At 41.2% G+C, this 21,773-nt stretch overlaps 1 protein-coding gene across 1 annotated transcript in view; it reads left to right on the top strand.

Annotated features, from left to right (window-relative positions):
• LOC121615415 (netrin-G1-like) overlaps window positions 1–21,773 on the top strand; it is a 56,347-nt gene that overhangs the window by 29,554 nt on the left and 5,020 nt on the right. The window contains exons 3-5 of the mRNA XM_041949769.1: window positions 14,059–14,231; window positions 18,243–18,269; window positions 19,455–19,499. Of these exons, the coding sequence (XP_041805703.1) occupies window positions 14,059–14,231; window positions 18,243–18,269; window positions 19,455–19,499 (245 nt within the window). The remainder of the gene's footprint in view (window positions 1–14,058; window positions 14,232–18,242; window positions 18,270–19,454; window positions 19,500–21,773) is intronic.

Genomic DNA, 21,773 nt, shown 5'->3' with positions numbered 1-21,773 from the left:
CATGTTGGAGAAGGTATCCTATCCTTTTAAGTAACGCACATCTAGCAAAGCAGTGTAAAAATGCTGTTGGTCACATATGTTAACCCGTCGAGTGTTGCAGTAGCGCTATCAGCAGGAGAAATCTGACCCTGAACTATAAAAACTTATGCTGTAGGTATCCACAGTAAAATTCTCATCAGCCTCTTGCACCAGCAATAGAATATAATTAACCATAACCACATCTTAAGTGTAGTTTATTTGCTATAATCACAATATTTCCCTAGCTTAACCTACTGCAGATGCCACCCACAGATATTGATGGAAGCAAAAATTGTAAAAATGTTGGCGTTTGGCCTAAAACGCATTGTCACCGAACCTAATGCAGAGTTTTGCAGAGCCGTTCGATATTAACTACCTGGTCTGTGTCAGGGTTAAACATTTAGCTCAGTGATCCTCAACTGGTGGCTCATGGGTCACATCCGACCGACCAAAGCTTCCCGTCTTGCCCGCAGAATATTTACGAATTCAGAAAATGCATCTTTTATCACTCTCCAGTGGAAGGGGCTCAGTCCGTCTACAACCAACTCCCGGCAATGAGCCAAAAAGTCCGTAATTCATAGTTGACGCTCTACAGACTCAGATCCTCTCTACTCCGTGGACCCACCATCAAATCTCCCAGGCTGGTCATTCCCTGGAGCTGTGTCGAATCATTCATTCATTGGCAGTTAAACTGTGGGTTTTGGGTTGAGCACTGGCTGCCTCCTTGGTGGAGGTCTGAGAACATTTTCTAGTTAAGTAGTAAGTACTTGAAAGTCTCAGGCCCTCTCAGTGTCTGCTTGAAAAAATTCTGGTTCTTAGACAAATTGAATAGTTGAAATAGTTGAGGACCCTTGATTTAGCTACATTAGACCAAAGAGCAACACAAGGCATGATAAGAAATATTAAGTTTTCGTTGGAAATTTTTCTGTAGGCGTCTGCAAAATCAAGCAACCGTATGGCTAAAAAAAAAGCTTTACTTAATGTCATGATCACTTCAGGTAATGCAAAGAATCTGCACAAAACTACAAATGTGTTGGAGTAAATAAAACAACATGGTTCATTTGTGTTTGTGCACAAGTTGTGCGTACAAATCTTTAATGAATAAGGTTCATTATCTGCACGCTGTTGGAATTCATCACCAGAGAAAGAAATCCCAAAATGACATCTCATTCAGAAATAGATCGTGGGATGCTTCAGATACAAACATGATGGCATAAAAGAACCGTAGCAGCTTCCTCTTCAATTATCTAAGAATTGTTACAGCGGACAAGTTCATAAAACTGGCTTTACACGGCTGAGACTCACCTTGCTCTGACAATACTGAGATCTTCATGTACAATTATCTGGTATGATAGAAAAGTGATGCGTAAAAGAAGCTGAAAGGAGAAGGTGGAAGGGGGATTAATTTTTCCACCTCTTTTGAGAAGAGAGTCAGAGAGTGCGGCGGGGCCAGCCATGCTATTGATTTCTAATGTTATTCCACATCAATGGAAAACAAAAACCTTGAACCGTGCAGGCTGTCCCACCTTTCATGTCTCCCTCTCCATCGTTCCTCACTTATTGATCAGATGTCTGCTCGTTAATTAAGACATGACCGCTAACGGCCGGCTGCGCGGTCAGAGCTGCACATCTACAGGGCTGCAGCAGGGCCTGGGAATGAGAGGCAGCTAATCCATAAGTGCTAATGTGCTATTTCTCTTATCCCCCATGTCATTCTCTATTTTTCCCTAACCTTTTCTCTGTTTTTCTTTTTCTTGCCTCACTGTTCCCTTCTTCTGTTTTCCTTTTTACCTGGTACACTGTGCAGAAAGTAACCAATTAAAAAAAAAAAAAAAAAACCTTAGCAGGGCCACAGGTCTTATGTCAGGATACAGAAATGCAGTGCAAGACCCATATATTACAACTCTGAGACTGGTCAGGTTATGGTGTTCATCTGCATGCAGTTGATGTCAAAATGTGTGGAATATAACACCCCAATTTCCCTGTGAATGCATTTGTTTTCCATGCAGTAGTAATTCACTTTGCATTCAGTCCAGTTACATTATGGACTCGCTTGGACCACTTAGCTGCTGTCTAAATTCACTTTTCAGTATCTCTTCTATGTAAATGCACTCGCAATAATGACAATTTGCATAACATTCTGTAAACGATGCGAACGGCCTTCATGAAGCCTTGGCCTAATTCATTATATCATGTCCTCACTTGTTTCCACTGATAGCGGCGCAAGCTATTCGTAAATCTATTCAGTTTGTGTCTCAAGTCCTTCTTACGTTATTGCTGTCCAGCTAGTTTCAAACTAGCACCATTAAAACTTATGAAATGCCTTAGCTATCAAAGACATCTGCAAGCGTAAGTTGATTGTTAGGAAATATCCGCAGCACCTCCAAAACTCAGTCAACAGTGTAAACACTTAAGAAGGCATCACAAGCCGTAAGATAACTGTGAAAAAGACGGTTTAGGGGATAAAATGAAGCACTAAGCTTCATTTGTCTTAACTGTGTAAATCATCCATAATCTAAACAGGTCATACAGCAAGCTAACGTTAGCTTTGTCTTTTGGTTCAGTTAGCTATACGACAGCTACACCTACACCACTTACTGAGTGTAAATGTTAATTAACAGCTAATCTCTAGATGGGGGCTAGTTTCTGTGCACAAATTAATGATGCATAAATCCCCAGTTAGCACTTGATGTTAGCTGTGACGAGGCCAAGTTTAGGACACTTGTTGATTGTTGTCATCGACTTATAGATCGCAAAACCAGAACATTAAGTCATTTTTTATTTAGGACAATGTGCCATTTTTGATACTAGCATGTCTCAAAACTGAAAAGGCTGCTTTGTAATACATAAAGAAGTTAGAGTATCTAATGTTAACATGACTGCAGGCTTGTTGAAATTAAAAAGAGGGATGTTTTAGTCCCAACTGACTTTCTATGCTGACAAATGTGAAACAAAAGCAAATTTCAAAGACAGAAAAACATATTTTATCCTGAACGTTCCCTCTGAGGTATACATGAGAGTTATTCAAAGGCAATTTTGATACAAAAGAATAATAGTTTTAGATAAGATATGAAACATTTTACTGTTATTATACGCTCCCCAATGTTCCCCCCGAGCCATAGACAAACTCTGTATCTCCCTCTCCCCATGGGAGTCCTGAACTCATAAAAGTACCGTATCGCACACTTCAAATGTATCTTGCACTTAAAAAGAGTCTAAATTTGTAACTCCTCCACAGTGCATTCACATGACGGGCATCGCACCCCGCTGAACCACATGAGGAAGATCTAAACCCTGAGGACATCTGCAGTCTGTGCTCCCCAGTGGTCGCATATAGAAATTCAAGAAAAAGCAGTGTAATGATATTACACCATATCATCGACTGTATAATATGTCTCATTTCAACTACTGACATTTGAATATCCTTCCATCCTGAACTGTCTGCATGTGTCTTTCTCCCTTTTAAAGCCTGCCGGTTCATGGCAGAATGCGTCAGGAGGAAATAAATCAATATTCCTCTAGTGTGTATGAGTAAAGGATGTCGTCGTGTAGCTCGATGGAATTTCTTGCCGATTTTTAGTTCAGTGGGTGGAAAAGATTTCATAATTTCTGACTGTTGCAAAGTATACTGTCCAAAACCAAGACATGTCATGATTGTTTTGCAGAAAAAGGTGCAGGCTCGCATGTGTTTGAAAGACTGAGCCCTTATTCTAGCTGTGTGCCATCACCTCGTTTTGGACCCTGTTACCAAATGACTCTCATGCACTGTTATTAGTCTCTTTCATCCGTTACCCAAACCCGTTGAATCCTTTGTGAGTTCTGAATACAGGCCACTTTTGCTCGGCTAATGCAGACGTAGCACAGGAGGGTAATTTGTGCAAATACTATAGTACATGTGTGTTACTGTAGTTTGTCGCTCTCTAAAAAGGCTGAGAGGTAATTGGTTGATGTTTCAACCGCTACAAAGACTGCAGAGCATCCGGAGTCACACGGTGTGTAAACAGCTTTGTAGCTGGGTTCTTAATCCAGCCCATGTCTTTATATGTTTTCCTTCTTCAGTGCTTTCATATGCAAAGATTTTTTTCACCCAAATTCACCTCATCTTTGAGCAATTACTGTTCCTCTCCCTTTTGCTGTTTGCTGCCTCAGATGGATGCTTTTTCTTTTCATGTTTGGTACGGACCTTGTCAAACCCCGCAGTTTATTTCAGTCAGACCTTGCCAAAGTTCAATTGTTACTCCTCTATTTGCATTTAATATCATGCACAGTTAGCAGTATACACTAAATGGTTAAGAAGTGCAGCATAATAAGGGGCTTTTAGTGATCTTTTACCTGTATTGACCTATATAGGTGATGGAAAGATGCAGCAGACTGTAACTCAGATTCCACATTTGAGACAACTGTAAATAGCTAACGAGCAAGGCGGCAGCTATCACTGAGGACACAAGATAAAAATGAAGGAAATGTGGCCGGTTTAACAATAGATGGTGATTTTTAAGGCAGCTTTGATGTTTTTTAAATAAAATATCTAAATTCTAGACTCAATCTCAAAAATGATTGAATATTATGACCTTCGAAGCAGCTTTTAGACCATCATTCAGCGAGATAAGATTAACAGGAAATGTAACTGCACTGCTAAAGAATAAAGAAAATGTGAAAATGAAGATAATACAAACATTTCAGTGGCTAGTCCAGAGATTTGTTATGGGGCGTGGTCGTGTTTCATAAATCCTTCATGAACTAAGCATTTCTAAATATTGGCTGCAGGCTTGCTAATAAGAGCACAGATCCAACAGAATTGTTTACTGAAGAGGGTATCTTACATTGTCCATTATTTAGCAGTTGAAAAAGTGGCAAGTGGAGAAGAGATAAATTTGTATGGCTGAAAGCCAAAGCAAACACTCAGTCAAGCCTATCAAACGCAGGACGCCATTTTTTTAGCACTGGACTGGAAGCTTCCTCGTCGTCCCTTTAAATGGCTCGTTGCAGTCTTGCCCTTCACACAACCACACGAGCCAACACAAACCGCACACACAAACTCCCTGGCTCTTATCCAGGCTCTCACATACAGTACACACACACACACACACACACACACACAATCCTCCAAGCCCGTGCCCTGTGAACCATGACAGCTGTAGCCAGCTTGATTGACAGAGTTTGAAAGTCAGGTTCAAGTGCAGGTTCACACGACCCCCAGCGTTACTGCGCTACCACCGCAAGGATCTCACCGGCTCTGCCAACGCCTGCTCGCTTATCTTCCACCAGATGCCTGTCACATGCTGCGATGTTTTCTGCCAGTCATCTCCCAGTCTCCAGCGTTTAATTAGTGCTCATTACGGCCCAGGCTTTCTTTGTAAATAATATATGGAGAGAAAGTACGCCGACATAAGCTGCCTCTGGAGGGACAGCAGCCATGAATAGTGAAATCGTCAACATGTCCTTTTTGCTACAATTATTATATGATCAAGCTATGCTAGTAGTGGAACAGACAAGGTTCTTGTGGCTTTATGAGTTTACATGGTGTGTGTGTGTGTGTGGGTGTGTGTGTGTGTGTGTGTGTGTGTGTGTGTGTGTGTCTCCTCGCTTGAATAATGCAGTGGCAAAGCATTTTTCTTCTCATTAGAATAAAGTATTAACACTACTTTCCTGAAAACAGATTTTACCTGTATTTGTACTTTCATCCTTTATACTGCAGTAGGTGAGTGCATGCAGGAGGCAGCACATGCACGCTTCCACGCTCACACACACACACACACACATAGAGAGAGAGTGCACAGAGCATGCAGCCGGCCTCTGATTTCCATGTTAATATGTCTTTCGCATTGCTGATTTCTTCACGGCTTCCTCCTTGTCTCAGCGGCTTACATCACATGAATGAGATGGCCCTCCACCATGAGGGCCGAGGTGGAATGAGGGGGGCGGGCTACACATTACCACACTGTATGCTTACATCAATGCACAACTTCAATAATAGGCCCTGTCATTGAAACAAATCACAGTCTTTCAGTGGCAGTGGCCCAAGCCACGCAAATTCAAATTTCATTTCGCCTCGGCAGAAAATTGAAGCAGGGGGAATTAACTTGTGATCCCTTCCTAATATTTCTCCAACAATTTGGGGAGCCCTGGCGGGTCTACTTTATATTTCAATGGGGGACGCAAACAATTTGCTTGAGATGTATTACATTACACCCCAAAGAATGACAAAATTGGCCACAGCACAGAGCGACGAAAACAAGCCTAATCGGACTCTTCAATTTCACGGTGACACAGCCTGGTGTAATGAGGTGACTCTGTGACTCCCCTCCTCTCCTCGTGAAAAAGTTCAGCGCCATTCGAAATGCGAAAGGAGGAAGTCAATGCAAAATAACGCCGTCAAACTCATTATTTTCAGATGGATTTGCCGCTCAAATTACTTTTGTTGGCGTCTGAGACTTTTGTCTTTTCTTTCCCTGCAACTACAGAGTGTGTGAAGGAGTTCGCTAAAGGAAGGCTGGATGTCATCTGTTGCCTTGTGCTAAATGTATGAATCCAGACAGATGCTGCACTTATTTTACTGCTATGAAGCTAAAAAGCCAAACCACATTAGTTTGTACATTACAGCAAACGTCCCTTTTTAATAATTTCTATTAACATTTTAATTTGTTGGCTCTAATTTATTATTAGGTCACATTATGCGAGCTATAAGATTTATTTGAATATGCATGAATGATATAACCTTGAATGTTTTCCCACATGATGGTATGTTTGTATAGCAACTTTCAACGGGATTGCAGGATTTTTCATTTAACTCTTATATTCTATTTTCCATCAATATTATTTTCCAACATGAAGGCCTAAATGCCGTTTCTGGTGGCAAAATACTGAATTCTTCATTTGTGGCTTTAGAAGTAGTCAAATTGTAGACTGACAAGGTGGTTTACATAAGACGTAACAGATGCAGACAAGGTTTAAAAACAGCAAAATAAAAAAGAATTTAAACACGGTTGCAGTGCAAGACAAAGAGGAACCAGTCCCAAAATGTAATTTAACAAAAGGCTAACAAAGGTTTTAAGCCTTCTTCCCCCGAAGGTCTGAGAGGCCTGGACGGTTCACAACATAGCAGCATTTTCTAATGAATTCTCTGACACACAGGAAGTCAGTGCAAATCTCTGAGAACTGGATTGATGTGGTCCGCTTGGTTGGTCTTAGTGAGGACTCTGTATATTTATCTGTCTGATCGACATGTAAGAAAGCCCCGTAAAGACATCGTCGCAGCGACAGTAAAGGTGATTTAATTCCTGATCATTCTGCAGGTGATAGCAGGCTGATTTAAGTCTAAATTTATGCCTGAGCCAATGACTACATCAAGATTTCTGGCTTGATTTGTGGTATTTAACATTGGTCTTCTTTGCCAACAGACGTTACTGTTTCTATAGCATTTTTGATTAGCTGGAGGAAATTTTGTGAAATCGCAGTTTATATATATAATAATATATAATAACTTTTGAGATTCTACTTCAGTGAAGGACGGACTGAAGAAACAGGATCCCACAACCAGTAAACCTAATGGAAACAGGACCAGCTTCCTGATTTTTCAAATGAAATTCTCCCATTTTGCTCCCTGTGTAGCTCCCATGTATCACAGCATTCCTCCCTCTCATATAAAAGACATCAAACTGAATCTCTTTCCCTGGACGGCACCGGCAGGTTATTCTGGTTTGTCCAGGTAACACATTGACATTCATCTAAAACTTTCAGCAAGGCCAAAGTTTCACTCAGCAGCCTTGATCTCTCCATATCTGTCAGAGCCATCACGGAGCAGGATATGTGAGGCTCTCCAAGTGTCTTGTCGAGAAAAGTTTCAGGAAGCCTCAGTATGTATTTATACAGCATGGAGGCGCATTACAGGTTCTGACCATGGGCGACTTGTGCGAGGGAACAGGTGAGATACAGAGCTGAGGGAGCCCGGTTTGCTCAGTCGGTCTTATCAGTCAGAGTGGCGGTCATGGGTTAAATCTCTAATGGAAAAGCGAAAGAAAAGAGGCTCTCCATTTTAGAAATACTGTATTTTATAAAATTCTCAACAAGAAATGTCTGCATCAACATTTTAGGCTATGGTCTTAGGAGACAGTGCTTTTTTTTTTTTTAAGGAAACACTTTGTAGGAGTTGCTGCCACTGTTTTTTCAAAGGTAGATAACATGCATTTTATTTTCCTTATCTTCATAGCTGTGAGGAATAATGCACAGACAAACACTGTAGCTACCAGCCCTTCATCTGTGTACAACCTCAGGATTTATACCATACCACAGGTGCAAGCAATCACATCATTGCCTCAGCAAAGAGAAAGAGCTGCCAGGTTTAACCACAGGAAGCGACGTGAAACAGATACATATTATTGTCTGTTTGTCAGCATGTGGAATTAAAAGTGATGTGAGATTTACAGCAGCAAGAGCGCCATGAATTTAAAGTAGAGAGTGCAGCCTTCGGTGTGGTGATCTAGAGGTCAAAAGACTGGCCAATACTGATCGCAAAGTAAACTTTTGGGAGACATCTTGTTTCAACAGCATTTCAGAGATTATATTTCAATCAATCAATGCTCATGTTTTTCTTCTATATTGCCAGTGGTGGGCTCACATGTATGAAATTCCCTGCACACCCACACAGGTGCTTTCAGTTAGTCGATTAGAGCTCAGCTCAGGATGAGGGACTCCACCAAACTCCATCCAGCAAAAGCCTTTTTCACAGCAGTCATTTTGATTGGACATCCAAAAGCACCGCAAATTTTAACCCAATTTCCAGAAAATCTCTAAAAAGATTTCCATCGAATACTGTGTAACTGGTTTGTGATATTTTGGCTTTTTTTTCGCAGTGAAAACGCATAAAAATCAAACAAACAAATCTTCATGTTGATGGCCGTTTGTGTTAACTACTTGACCTTTTACCACGAGTCGAGAGAAGTAGAAAACAGGTCAATTTTAGTGCCACCTCCTACTTACTTTATGCTGTTTGCACGATTCATGATCAGCTCAATTTATGTGAATTATTAACGTTAAAACACCCTCTGCTGCTGGCAGCCTTTTGAGTGGATCCACTGTTAAACCGAACTCCAGTCTATGTTTTATGGTAGTGCTGTGTTTTTGCAAGTAAAAATTATAATCACACCATCACTAAAACTCACTTCAGCAGCATCATTTCCTAACCCGTGATGCATATTGACTGACCAGTTTACCATTTTCATCCTCTCTGCGGATGGCCTGAAGCCACAGATCTCTTCATCCACTGTCCTTTGCTCTGTATTTATCAGCAAAATGTGATGCAGCAGCTTTTATGCTTTTTTTTTTTTTTTTTACGGCACTTTTACAGCACTGTGGTTGTTCTCACCGCAGGAAAGTGATGTAGGCCTTCTCTCATGTATGGGAACTGCCAAGTTCGCAGAGACGAATAAATAAGGTTTTCAAAGCCAAATATCTCCTTATATTTTTCATGCATATTATGAAATAATGATGTCTCTGCCAAATGGCCTTGATTAACAGGGCATCACATACCTTTAACTTTAATTCTGTGACATTCTTCATCTGCTCTTTAGACTATTAGACTTTCATAAGCAAACATTTCTATCCATGAATAGCGCGACACCAAGTTCACTGTAATTTATTATCAATTTGTCTCCAAGGTAATGCAACAAATGGTAGTTATGTCACACTCTTTAGTCTTCCACGATTACCGAAGTGATCTAAGCTTCAAAGAGACAAAGATTATTAGATTACAGAAATGCAGTTTATTCAATAGCAGTTAAAGGTTTGATTACTGTAAATGTGGCCAAGACCAGGGACATGCATTTGCAGTTGTTTATCTTCCGCAAATCCTACACTTTATGAAATCAGCTGCTCGAATGCATTTTTTTCCGGCAAGTTCAACTTGAAAATGAGAAACAATAAGCAAAATGAAAGCTTCGCCGTCAGCTCAGGCTCTTCCTGTTTGAGGCTCTTATTTAACGAGTTCTGTGCTACTCTTTTGTCTTGACTCAGAGATGCTAGAAGCTGTCACAGGCAAGAAAAGCTGTGTTAGACATGGTGAGCCTGTCACCACGGTGCCAAACAGCCAGGAGAAACCAAGGTTAGGCAGCAGCCTGAGGAGAAGACACAGGGCACTGCTGCTGTCTGCTCCAGAATATCAACACAAACTAGACCCTCGCCTCACCGTACTTCAGCGTGGACATTTGTTCTTTGTTGCCTTTAACACGCCAATTTATTTAGTAAGAATAAAGAGCGGAAATTGCAGCTTCTTTTTTCAGTGTGAGGATTCAAAAAGGTAATTTCTAACTAAGGTCATGACAACATTCATTATAGATGAAGCCTCAAGTCAACCCTGCAAAAGTACTGGTTCGTTCAAATAAGTGGTATATATATATGAATTTATTCCAGCAGATAGTTTTGATTTTATTTGCTTAGGGTATGAGATATCGTGTCTGGTATTTCTTCCTCCACACCAGGTCAAAGAAAGGGAAAATCATTTGCTGCATTCACAGCAATCAAAAATTTCATTTAGAAAATTCAACAGAGGAAATGTCCTGGTTTCTCTGGCTGATTCAGTAAATAGTCCCAATAAAAACCATCGACAGCAGTCAACAGTCACCCGTGCACTCTGTTCTACTGTTGACTTTGCAGTACTTCCATTGTACTGAGGGGGAGGCCAGATCCTCAGGTACCTCAAAACCTGAGCAAATAAAACAATCAGAACTATCTTCACAGTTAGATACAACTTGAGGAGAGAAAATGTTTGTTTTGTTTTTTTTTGTCATTTTGATGATCTGACCCTTTAAGTATTTTCTTGTATGACCCCAATTCTGCACACACTCATACACCTGAACAATAACGGACACACACTTCATTCTTTCTAAGAGTGCTTTTACCTCCACCTGAAGAAATGCAGTTGATGGGAAGGACAGAGACCCTGGATGATCTCCACTGTCTCCTAAGGGAGGGTCGATTGTTTGGATAATGGATAATACCAATTGCTATCAGGCTGCACATGGGATAAAAGGTCATTAAAACTTTATTAAATGTGTCTTTGTAATGGTGCAGGTTCAAAAAGCTGGACTTACAGGGGATCTCTTCCCTCTTGTGACCCAAACCGGGGACAGAAAAGCTCTCTGATTTCAATATGACAATGCCAGCGGCAAAAGCATCACATCCCAGAGCTCTCCTGAGTGCACATCCTCTACTCTATCAGCGTGCTACCTGCACCGGATGGGCCCGATGATCCAAATTTTGCTGGTTTTTAATTAAGTGGAAGGTCAAATCTCATCGCTCGTTACTTCAGGGAGCTGCTGCTGTCTGCACGGCAGAAGAGCTACACCCAGTCATTAATTTTATGGAGCAGGGACTTTAATTGATTAAAAAGTTAAGGACTATGGGGAATGCGTGGTAAGAGGCACTAGCATTTAGTTGCTGTGAATGTGGGCTGGTGTTCAGTGACATCCATTATTGCTGCTAATATTGTTGGACAGCGCGTATCCCGAGGAAAGATGGTGATGTTCTTGTACAGATAGACTTAAGAAGTCGTTTTCAGCTTTAATTTTGCTGTAGCTGCGGAAGCCCATGTAACTGCAAATGACTTCTTCTTTTCTCTGGCTTGAACTGTAAAGGTTTGCACGCTCACTTAAGATTTTTGAGTTTCATGTACTTCGAGTCATTGAAAACAGTCAAAAACCTATTGTATTGATGAAAGCTTGCTACACACTAAAATTTCAGCATGCTATCATAAGGATATATTTCATTTAAATTATTTTAAATATTCATATTTGTGAACAATTCAAGCCCGAATCACCTTTCATTTTAACCATACAACTGTGTGTTAGAAATATGTGCTTTTAGTGCTTACAGGCGTTAAACAGTAGAGTGTTTCCCGTATGTAGGTGTTACCAGACATCCACATTACTTTCGTCCTTATTCACAGGCTTTTAAGTGCTGCTTATCAGCTACACAGAAGGGGCTACAGTTTCCCTTGTTTCCCGCAGTTATCCATCATTAATGTGAGATGTCACAGTAAGGCCAGGAAGTCAATTAGAATGGATGTATTTCTGACTGCTGCTGTCATTTCTCTGGCTCATATTCCCTGACGATTGTAGGCAACAGATACCCGGCTCCTCGGCCTCAAATGGGAGGAATCTTCCCTCGGAAGCACTTTGTAAAAACAAACATAGTCATGAAGTGAAACCCTTAGCCGGCCAAACCCCTGTGGACGGGTAGAGTGTCAGATCCACTCGATGCTCTCGCCTCCCCAACTGTTTCTGTATCAACCCCCAACCTCTCGATAAGCTGAGGTCACCAGATGTAACCTTTTACTCTCTTAGGAGTAAAAATCAAATATGGGGAATTATATTTGGAATAAATGTGGTATATGAAACCGTAATATCTCAATGTGGCAACAAACACAGCTGTTTTTGCCTAGGACAGGCTCTTCACGTGGAGTTAAAAACTCCCACTACAATAAAGACGCTTATATTCTGAGAACATTGAATTTACTCTAGGAGTATTTAGCAGTGGTGGGTTCAGTACTGAAAATCTTTACTCATGTAAAAGCACAGTTACTCCCATAATGAACTGCTTAAGTAAAAATACTCAATTAACGGTACTTGATCAATAAAGTAATCAGAGTATTTGTGTTTTTATGTTGTTTAGTGTGTGCAGGCCAGAGATCCTCACAGGTCATTTTATACAAGTCCAAGTTTCAAGTGTTTGAGCTAAGTCTCTCTTTGCAGTAATAAGTGTTGCATCCGCTGTGTATCAGGTTACAGATAGCCACGGTGCAACATGCTTATTTCTAGTGAATGCACTTTGCTTTGCACGTTGATGATCTCTAATTTAGCTGTTTTTGTTTATGCAATTATTTTACTTGTTTGTTTGTTTTTTCAATCTGCATGAAGGTATTGATGAGATCACTTTAAAATATAGCCTGTACGCTGCCTTGCCGACTACTGTTGCCTGTATCTGCTGTTGATGTGGACATGTAACCAACCAAACCACTTAGGGCGCTGCTTATGATTTACCTCGTCCAGCAGCACCAGTGATCATCTCACTTAGATGTTCATACAGTGTGTGGCCTATATTTGTCCTGCATGGACGAAATGCGCTTTCAATGCGCCTTTAATGGAGAGTATTGGAAGGTATTTCTGCAAAGCTTTCTGACATGACCTCAAGTGTCAGTCACTTGATTTGAGTTACGTTCGTAGAACAATAAAATGTCTCAAATTTTGCATTTCCCCAGCTCATCAATATCTGGCACAATCTCATGCTTCTGCAAGGGAGGCTGATTAAACCTGTTGCAAACACGCGCACACAGCTAATGGAGTCAAACGAATCACAGATAACAAGGTAGTTGTAACGGAGGCAAAAAGTTAAAAGCAAATTACAGAGCTAAAAAAACTCAAGTTTTTCCCACACGCTTGAAAATACAAGCACGCTTGTTCCATGTGGTCAGAACGGGGGTGGATTTGGTTGAGTGTTGAAAGCCGTCGGGCCTTCTCTCCTCTCCTGTCAGGAGCATCTGTCAGCTCTGCCACAGATCTGTCTAATAAACCAGCTCCGTCGACCAGTAGGGTTTCCTGCCTGAAGGCTCCCCTGCCAAATAACACGGGAACTTTGAAGGGAAAGAAAAAAGGCAATTCTCAGGCTACGCCGCTCCTCTTTATGCTATCATCTCTCTGTCAGATTCCTGTTTTGTGCTCAATTAGTGAATCTTACAGAGTGCCTTTCATTTAGCTCTTAGAGTGGCAAAAGTGACCTTATTCTCGTCGCTGTTCTCTCCGCAGGGGCAGCAACAAATGAGGCCTCGTTATTCTAAAGGAGAGCATAATGAAGCTTTGTGGAGGCCCGATCCAAGTCAGATAACCCACCAGGATTTCAATTTACCCCTGTCAAAAAAATCTGAAAAGCACAAATAAACGCCGCAGCAAGGGCAGACTTTGTGTATTCCTTCCAGAGGGTATTGACTCAACGGGTGCAGGATGATGCCTATTCATGCGTCCGTCTTTTGTTGTTATCTTTATGTCTCAGGTGCAAGTGCAACCTGCATGCCAACAGCTGCGTGTTTGACAAGGGGAAGCTGGGCTGTGAGTGTGAACACAACACCACAGGGTCAGACTGCAGCCGCTGTAAGAAGCACTACCACGGAAGAGCCTGGAGCGTGGGCTCCTACCTCCCTATACCCAAAGGAACAGCAAATATATGTAAGTATATCAGCACTTCTAATGTCGGTCGATGTGGACTGGCCATGCAGCTAATTTGGTGCTTGCACGTACTTACCATTTTCAATCTGGGTAATGCAGATGCTGGTATCTGTGTAGGCGGCAAAGAAGAAACATCATACCTGGAAGTCTTGAACAAGTTTTACTCTTTGCCCTTTTCCCAAAATGTTGTCTTGAGCAGTTATTCGATTTCTTCAACTCTGCTATCAGAGCCAACATAAATGATGTAATATGTAAGTATACAGTGTGTTTAGCATTGCAGTGTATACCAGAGAGTAAAATGAGATCTTTCGCTTGCTCAAACTCTTAGAATGACTTAAGTTTATGTTGTTCTGACCCATAAATTCCCCAGGCGCATCTGTTCTGTCCACCACACGTCCGATGGAGCTAATCGCTGCCATTCTAATCAATGCATGTAATCCACAGCGAATACACGGCGAGTCTATTTTTGATGGACAGAATGTCAATCTGCACAGAGAAGATTTGGGCTAGACAGGAAGTCAGACACAGGAACGGTGTATAGAAGCCAGTTATTTTTCAAAATAAAGCACCCTGTGCTGACTCCTGATCATAAATCAACAATAAACGCAATTAAAACAGAGAAAACCAATTTAACAATGACCTGCTTATCCATGGTAAAAGTACAGATATCATAAGGAACAATGACCAAATCAGCTAAATCTGGGCAAGTTACCAAAATCAGGAAGGCAAAACACTGCTTTGAAACGCATGTGGTGGGATTTGCAGCCGAAAACAGTTTACGAACTGTCCAGACGTCAGCTGTAAGATGGCTAGCAACAGATGCGCTGATGTGTCTTTCAGTACATCTGTTGTGTCTGCTGGAGTGTGTCTTTGCATCTAACTGCGTCTTCCATTTACTTCGTTAACATTCTGGTGGACGGTAGAGCAAAAGGTGAACACTGACACAAGAGGGCGCAGTTTGCACCCTGCACCTCCCAATAATTGGTAATAATAATCATTGTTTGGGCTTCACATAATCTTAACTAAGTCATTTTATGAGAGCATGAAACTTATTTCTTGATCGTGGATATGGTAGTTTATTAACAAAATAACATTAACTCAAGGTTTGCTTACAAGCTCTTTCAGGAGCTTTCAACCCAATTCACAGTCTTCATCGGCAAATGAAGCTCGCTTATATCACTTCGCCAACAATAGTTACGGAACTGATAACAGTTGTCTGTATTTTGGGGACATATAGAGCTCCCCAAAAGGCTTGTCAGCAGACCTTGGATTATTTGTCAAACAGGTAGTTGTCTTCACATCACTCACTAAACTATTGGGGTAGCCAATCAGAAAACACTGATAACAGTCATTTTTAGAACAGTCATATGGGTTATTTTGGACAGCAGTGTTAATAAATGACCTGTTTTGTTATCTAGATATGAGCACTTGCTTGTATATCCACTTTGTTTTTGTAGTTGACAAGTCAAGGTATGTTACATTCATTCAATGCAAACATTAACAGCACTCCTTCCAATACTTTAACACTGAAATTAGTAGTTCCGCCTCGACTCCTCAACAAGTGCGAACTCACGCTGCATATATTTCTGCCTGTTCACGTGGTAACTGTGAGGCAGAAGGTGCTCTTTTGCATTATCCCCATTATAATCTTGGACGGGAGTTGAGTCACATTTATCAAATCCCATGCCTGAGGCAGGGGGCTCATTGCCTCAATAAATCTAATACAGCCACTCAGGGAGGTGGTGGTGGACGGCCAGGCGAGGCCAGATGGTGGAAGATCTAACCCTCTGGTCCTCCGCTCACACTGATTCAGCCTTTAGAGTCAGAAACGCTCGTGGCAGCAGTCTGCTGGGATTGACAGCAGGTTTTTCAGATGCTCAGTTTGATTGTCTGACTTGAATTCTCAGACATGCTGCTCTGATAAGATTTGTACACAGATATGATATTGCTATTGATCCACTGATTTGGCACATTCGAGCGGTTGCGGTGCTCTTTCTTGCTCTTCTTTGGGCTATTTGTTGATCATGACTTGGAGCGTTACACACTCGTTTGTGTGAGTACGCGTTTTATGAGTCTGCGGTTGTGAATGCATGCATGTGCACAGAACTGTGTGCTTGCGTGTGCATGCACATGCAACACGTTCGATTGTGTGTGGGAGTTTGTTTGTGGGAACGCTTGCAAACTCCGAGGAGATATTGCTGGATTTACCCCCGCACCTCCTCTGTGTTATGAGTCTCCCTGCGATGTGGCGCTCACTGTCAGATTGACAGGCCGATATTAAAAAATCCAACACTTGGCCGCATCTGCAGTGAACTGATGAAACCAAGGTCTAGCCATATCAAAAGCAATATTAGCACTTGTTTGGCAGTGGCATAAAATGCAATAATGTTGCACGTGGAAGTGACGTAACAATATTGGTCCCCCAGGTGTTGAACGAACACACTTTTGTCTTAAATTATTCGTATTTCTCTCATAAGTAAAGCCCAGGCCACCGAACATGCCTTTATCCATTATGTGAAGCTCATATTTCCTATGAGGATATTAGACATACAGCCCTCGTTTCAAGACAAATATGCTGAACATGCAAAATGTAATTATGGTTTAATAGCTTTCATCTGTCATCAAGTCTTCCTCTTTAATCATGGAAGTCATTTATCTCGCAGGTAGGAGCAGGGCGAGGTCCATTACATATTCAAATCCCTGCACATGTAGATATATGGACATACGTGACCCTTCATCTAATAAATTAGAGAGCCCAAAATGGAGCCGTGTGTTGCTATGGGCCGTAGCTGTCAGCAGCAGCCAGTCAGCGAGAGTGATTCAAATCCAAGGCCTCCCTAAAAGAAGGAGGAGAAAAATCTTGCTGCCCGCAGAGCAGAAGAGGAATCACTTCGGGAATTATGTTGACAGTCCACTTTGCAGGGAGCGTCAACTCATCTTGTGTTCCAAAGCAGGTTCACAGGTTAAGAGGGGCTGTGGCCGAGAGTTTGATCAGACTGTAGAATGTGTTTTGGCTTCAAAGGGCAATATTGTTTGCCCTCCATTTCTCACATGGAAAAACTATTGGTTAGGAATGGCGGCTTGCTTGCTTTCTTGCAAATTGGAGCTTAAAATCTGTGCTATTTTTTTCCCTGCTACTGCAGTGGTCTGCACCCGCCAACAGTTGCTGCGACAGCTTCAAGCTGGTAATGAAGTGATGAATGGGGTGCAAACAATATGAAAACCCTCAGTGAAACATAATCCCGCAAGGACGAAGCAGTAAAGCTTGGAAAAAGGATCAGAAATTGGAGTAATTGTGGGGTAGGATTTGTCTTCTGATTACATTATTGTAACACAAAGATTGCGGGTCCACAGCCAGATAGCTCATGTGTTTCGGACAAAAAGCCGCAGTATGGCTGGCACATTCTGCTCCAGCTCACAGACGGGGCCCATTTCGTGCTTTTAAATACGCTTTTTACTTTTCTTTCTGCTTACTGTTTGTAATTTACAGACAGGTGATGTTTTCCTTCTGGCACAACATCATTGAAAGTATATTCCCACTTACCTGACATTCGCAGAAAATTGCGCTTTGAATTATTTGCAGATGCTGTTTGACTGGTTTGATCCAGCTGAGTCCATGATGATATAGGAATGATCCACCTTTGAGGAGAAGCTAGCAGCAGTAAAGGAAAACAAACTGTTAATAACATGTTTATTTCAAACATAAGTGAGAATTCTGATGAAAAGACTTTTTGGGACTTAAGAGTTTTGATTCTGCTGACATTTCAACGCTGGCAGACCTGTTATTATCATCAGAAGAGGGTGGGTGTCGGACCATGCGGTGGTCACATGCGGTGCTGTTAATCAGTGGGCACAGTGGAGACTAACTGGAGACCAATTGGGCTTTGAATTATTCAAGGATAACAACACACACAAAGATGTTTTCCCCTGAAGCTCCGTGACCGAAGTTTCAAGAGTTAAATGACATGAGTCATGCTTTATTTAAACATTGTTTCCCTTCTGTCTCTGCAGGTATTCCCAGTAATCATGGACCAGTGCGTAAGTTGATCAAGCTCTTTAAAATGGCATGCTGACTTATGGTTTGACTAACTCTCGTTTGTGAATTTGTGCCATACATTAACATGATGGCTCAGAAGAGTGTTTTCCACACTGAAAAAAATATAAAAAAAAACAACAATTCTACTAAAGCAAAAATGTAGAATTTCAATTCAAATATCCTACTTTTGAATGAAAGTGAACCAATGTGATATTGAAAGTCACAATTGTTTCTAGGAAATTCTTACAGAATTAGAAGCAAGTAAAATTTCCACATCCTACTGACAAAATTTCTATTTTTTTGAAAAAAAGCAACAGATTTTTCATGTTTCAGCCCACATGCTGCTAACAGTTTTGCAAATTATGCTGTCCTTTTTCCTGTCTTGGAAAAAATCGAAGCCAACGGCTGATTTCTGATTGTTTCCATGTAGCATTGAAGTCAATGAGCAGTTAACCTAATGACCATGGAGCTCTGTAAAGCTTTGTGTTGAATTATAAACCCAAGCAGGCCCTTTGATTTTCATATTGTGCAGAAATGAATGGAAACCAAGGGATGCATGAACGATTTCCTAGCCTGCAGGCACCCATTGAAGAAAATACCTTCAAACTCTGCAGTATGGTTTGCAAAATGATCAGCAGTTATGTTAAGTATATGATTTGTATTTAACAAGCTAAAACACAGATACTGTTTAAGATTAAATGACTCACTAGCTGCTGAATTACTGTCGGAGTCCTGCATGTTTGGGCGAGCGTATCAGCAGGCACTATTGAGAGTCATTTTCTCTCTACACTAGAATATTTGCTCTAAGCGCACAGACAGATATTTGCCCAAAGCCAGAGAAGAGAATAACATTTTTATAAGGACGTGGTTCCCACCATGCATCCCTACACATGCCTGAAGGTGACTCACACACACTGCATAACAAAAGCAGCTTCCTTATGTACATGTCTCTGCCTTTGTCTTGTGGAACATTCACTCATTTAAGCTGCATGCCTTCTACATTAGTCCATTTATTACTCCAGACATGTGCCAGAAATCTTCCAATAATTCAGAGGCAAATTAGCCCAGATAACAAACGGTCATTATTGCAAAAAGGAGATGCATGCAGTCCCTGTGCTTTAACTACATAACAGCATGAATTATATGACAACTCGGTGTAATATATAATCTTTCCCATTTTTACACAGATCGAGCAAATGCTTCATCTCTTGGTGTTGCAAATCGTAACCAAGGTAGGCTTATAGGCTTTGTAACTTCAGCATGACACCAGCAACACATAGAAAGACTTGATCACTTATTGATTGGGAATTTGAAGGAGAAAGTGTAATGTAGAATATGCAAACAGCGGCATGCAGTAGGTTGTTTTCCCAAAGCCCAGACGCTTTCATCCCGCATACACACAAACACATGCTGGTCCTTACAAGGCAGACCTTTTGTTGTGAGAACACTGCAGGGAATGGACCACATGCCTCGTGATCACAGAGTCCACAGCCTCCTCGCCCCTTTGATCATGCCCTCTTTTTAAATACCCAGAATTCTCTCTGGGGGTGCGCCCTTTCTGCCTTGCGCCAAAGGGAAAAAAAAAAGGAAAGAGGAGAAGGAGAGGGAAGGAGAGAAGGAGCTCCAGGGGGGTTTATGTAGATTGATCTCCAGCTATCTCCAGCTAATCCTTAGGCCCAGATATATCCTGTGTACTGAGTGTTAAGTTGCATCTGCACCACTGCTCTCACAGCCAGTAGAGAAAAAATTAAAAGAGGGCTTTCAGGATTTCCACAATCAAAGGAGAGCATTTGTGTCTCTCTCTTCTGGACTCACAAAGCTGGGAGCGAGTCAGAGGTGAACAAAACCAGTAACCGCACTGCAGTGGATCGCAAACTATGACATGAGCAGTTCTAAACAAGGGGAGGTGACAGAGCAGTGGCTCTGAAATAAACACAGGGAACCTATTTAGTAGGTGCAATGCTTGTTATTATGTGGGACTACTGGAAAACTGGCATTTATTTTTGATGAATTTACAAATTTTATTGATGAATCAATCGATAGTTATAGGCACATGAAACGTCATAGAATAAAACCCTTCAAATAGAACAAAAACTGCCTCAAGAGTCAAATGTGGCGTCTTTAAATGTTTCATGACATAAAGTGAAAAAATCCTCATATTTGTGGAGCTGGAGGCAAAAAATGCTTTGAGTTTTTGATTGAAAAATTACTTCAACAATAAATCAATTAGCAAAATAGGTGGCAATTTTCTGTTGATTGACAACCTGACAGCTTTGGTGCAATGTCTTAATAACAACGTACTTAAATCTCAGCCTCACCAAGGGTTGATTGCAGTTGTTAATGCACCAATCATTTAAACAATGAAAAAAGTAATTATCCCAATACGGTGCCTCTTGCATTAACATGTAACATGAACAGTAAACCAGTGTGGACTTGTGGCATAACGGATATTCTGTACAGATTTATAAATTATCTTAAAAAGCAACAATATTTCAAAGGAAGATGTGATGGGAAATATGTTTATTTGCTTTCTTGCATATCTTAGCTTAGCATAAACACTGGAAGCAGGGGAAGGCAGTTAGCCTCTGTTGTAAAACTACTTTTTGCTTTAGTAAAGTCCCCCTCAGTTCAACTGAGATCATTACAAACTGCATCATTTTACATTTGTGTTTGTAAACACATTAAACCATTATGTGTGCTGATAGGCATGTTTTTGAACAAAGCAAGGTTTCCCTGTGCCTCCACTCTTTGTGCTAAGCTAAGCTAACAGGCTGCCGGCTGTTGCATCACATTTAAGTCCATGAGCGTGGCATCAATCTTCTCAACTCTCAGCAGGAAAGGCAACATTTTGACTTTCTACTCTCCCAATTGTGACTTGTCAGTCATTTATTAAAACAGGACTTGAGTCAAAGGGAAATCAGAAAGGCGCTTTCTGTCTTGCAGTATTCTGTTCGTGCCACTGTCAAGTGCTACTGTGCAGCTGTGAATTTATATTGAACTTCAGCGCCTCGAGTCATGACTAATGATGAAGCCTTCATGTTAATATGATAACGGAAGGCTGAACGCAGGTTTCAGTTTACCCTGACATCATGGCAAAAGGTATTGATTCAGTGTAATTGAAGCAACACTATTCTGTCTCAGAGCATATAATTAGCAAATCCTGTATCTGAAAACTGTCTCCAGCTACAGTTAATTGCGCTGCTGAATCTATAGTTATAAAGGCTTTTTAAAACTATTAAATTAATCACTATGAATATATATTTTTTTCCCACTGTGTGTAATTAAATGGAGGCTGCTGTCTCTCCAGGGTCTTTCTGGTAAAAGAGGGGAGCTTCAATGCCATAACTCCCTTTCAGCCTTCACACGACTGCAACAAAACAAAAAGATTCAAACGCATTTCTGCTACGTAAGATTTAGATCTTCCACGAAAGGAGTGACGGGAGCTCCGGTCTAGGACATCCATTTGTGACTTATAACCTGATATCACGCTGATATTTGCTGCATCT

This window comes from Chelmon rostratus, chromosome 12 (genome assembly GCF_017976325.1).
Source record: "Chelmon rostratus isolate fCheRos1 chromosome 12, fCheRos1.pri, whole genome shotgun sequence".
NCBI classification, from domain to species: Eukaryota; Metazoa; Chordata; class Actinopteri; order Chaetodontiformes; family Chaetodontidae; genus Chelmon; species Chelmon rostratus.
Note: the sequence above shows the minus strand (reverse complement) of the source record. Positions and strands in the feature narration are given on the sequence as shown.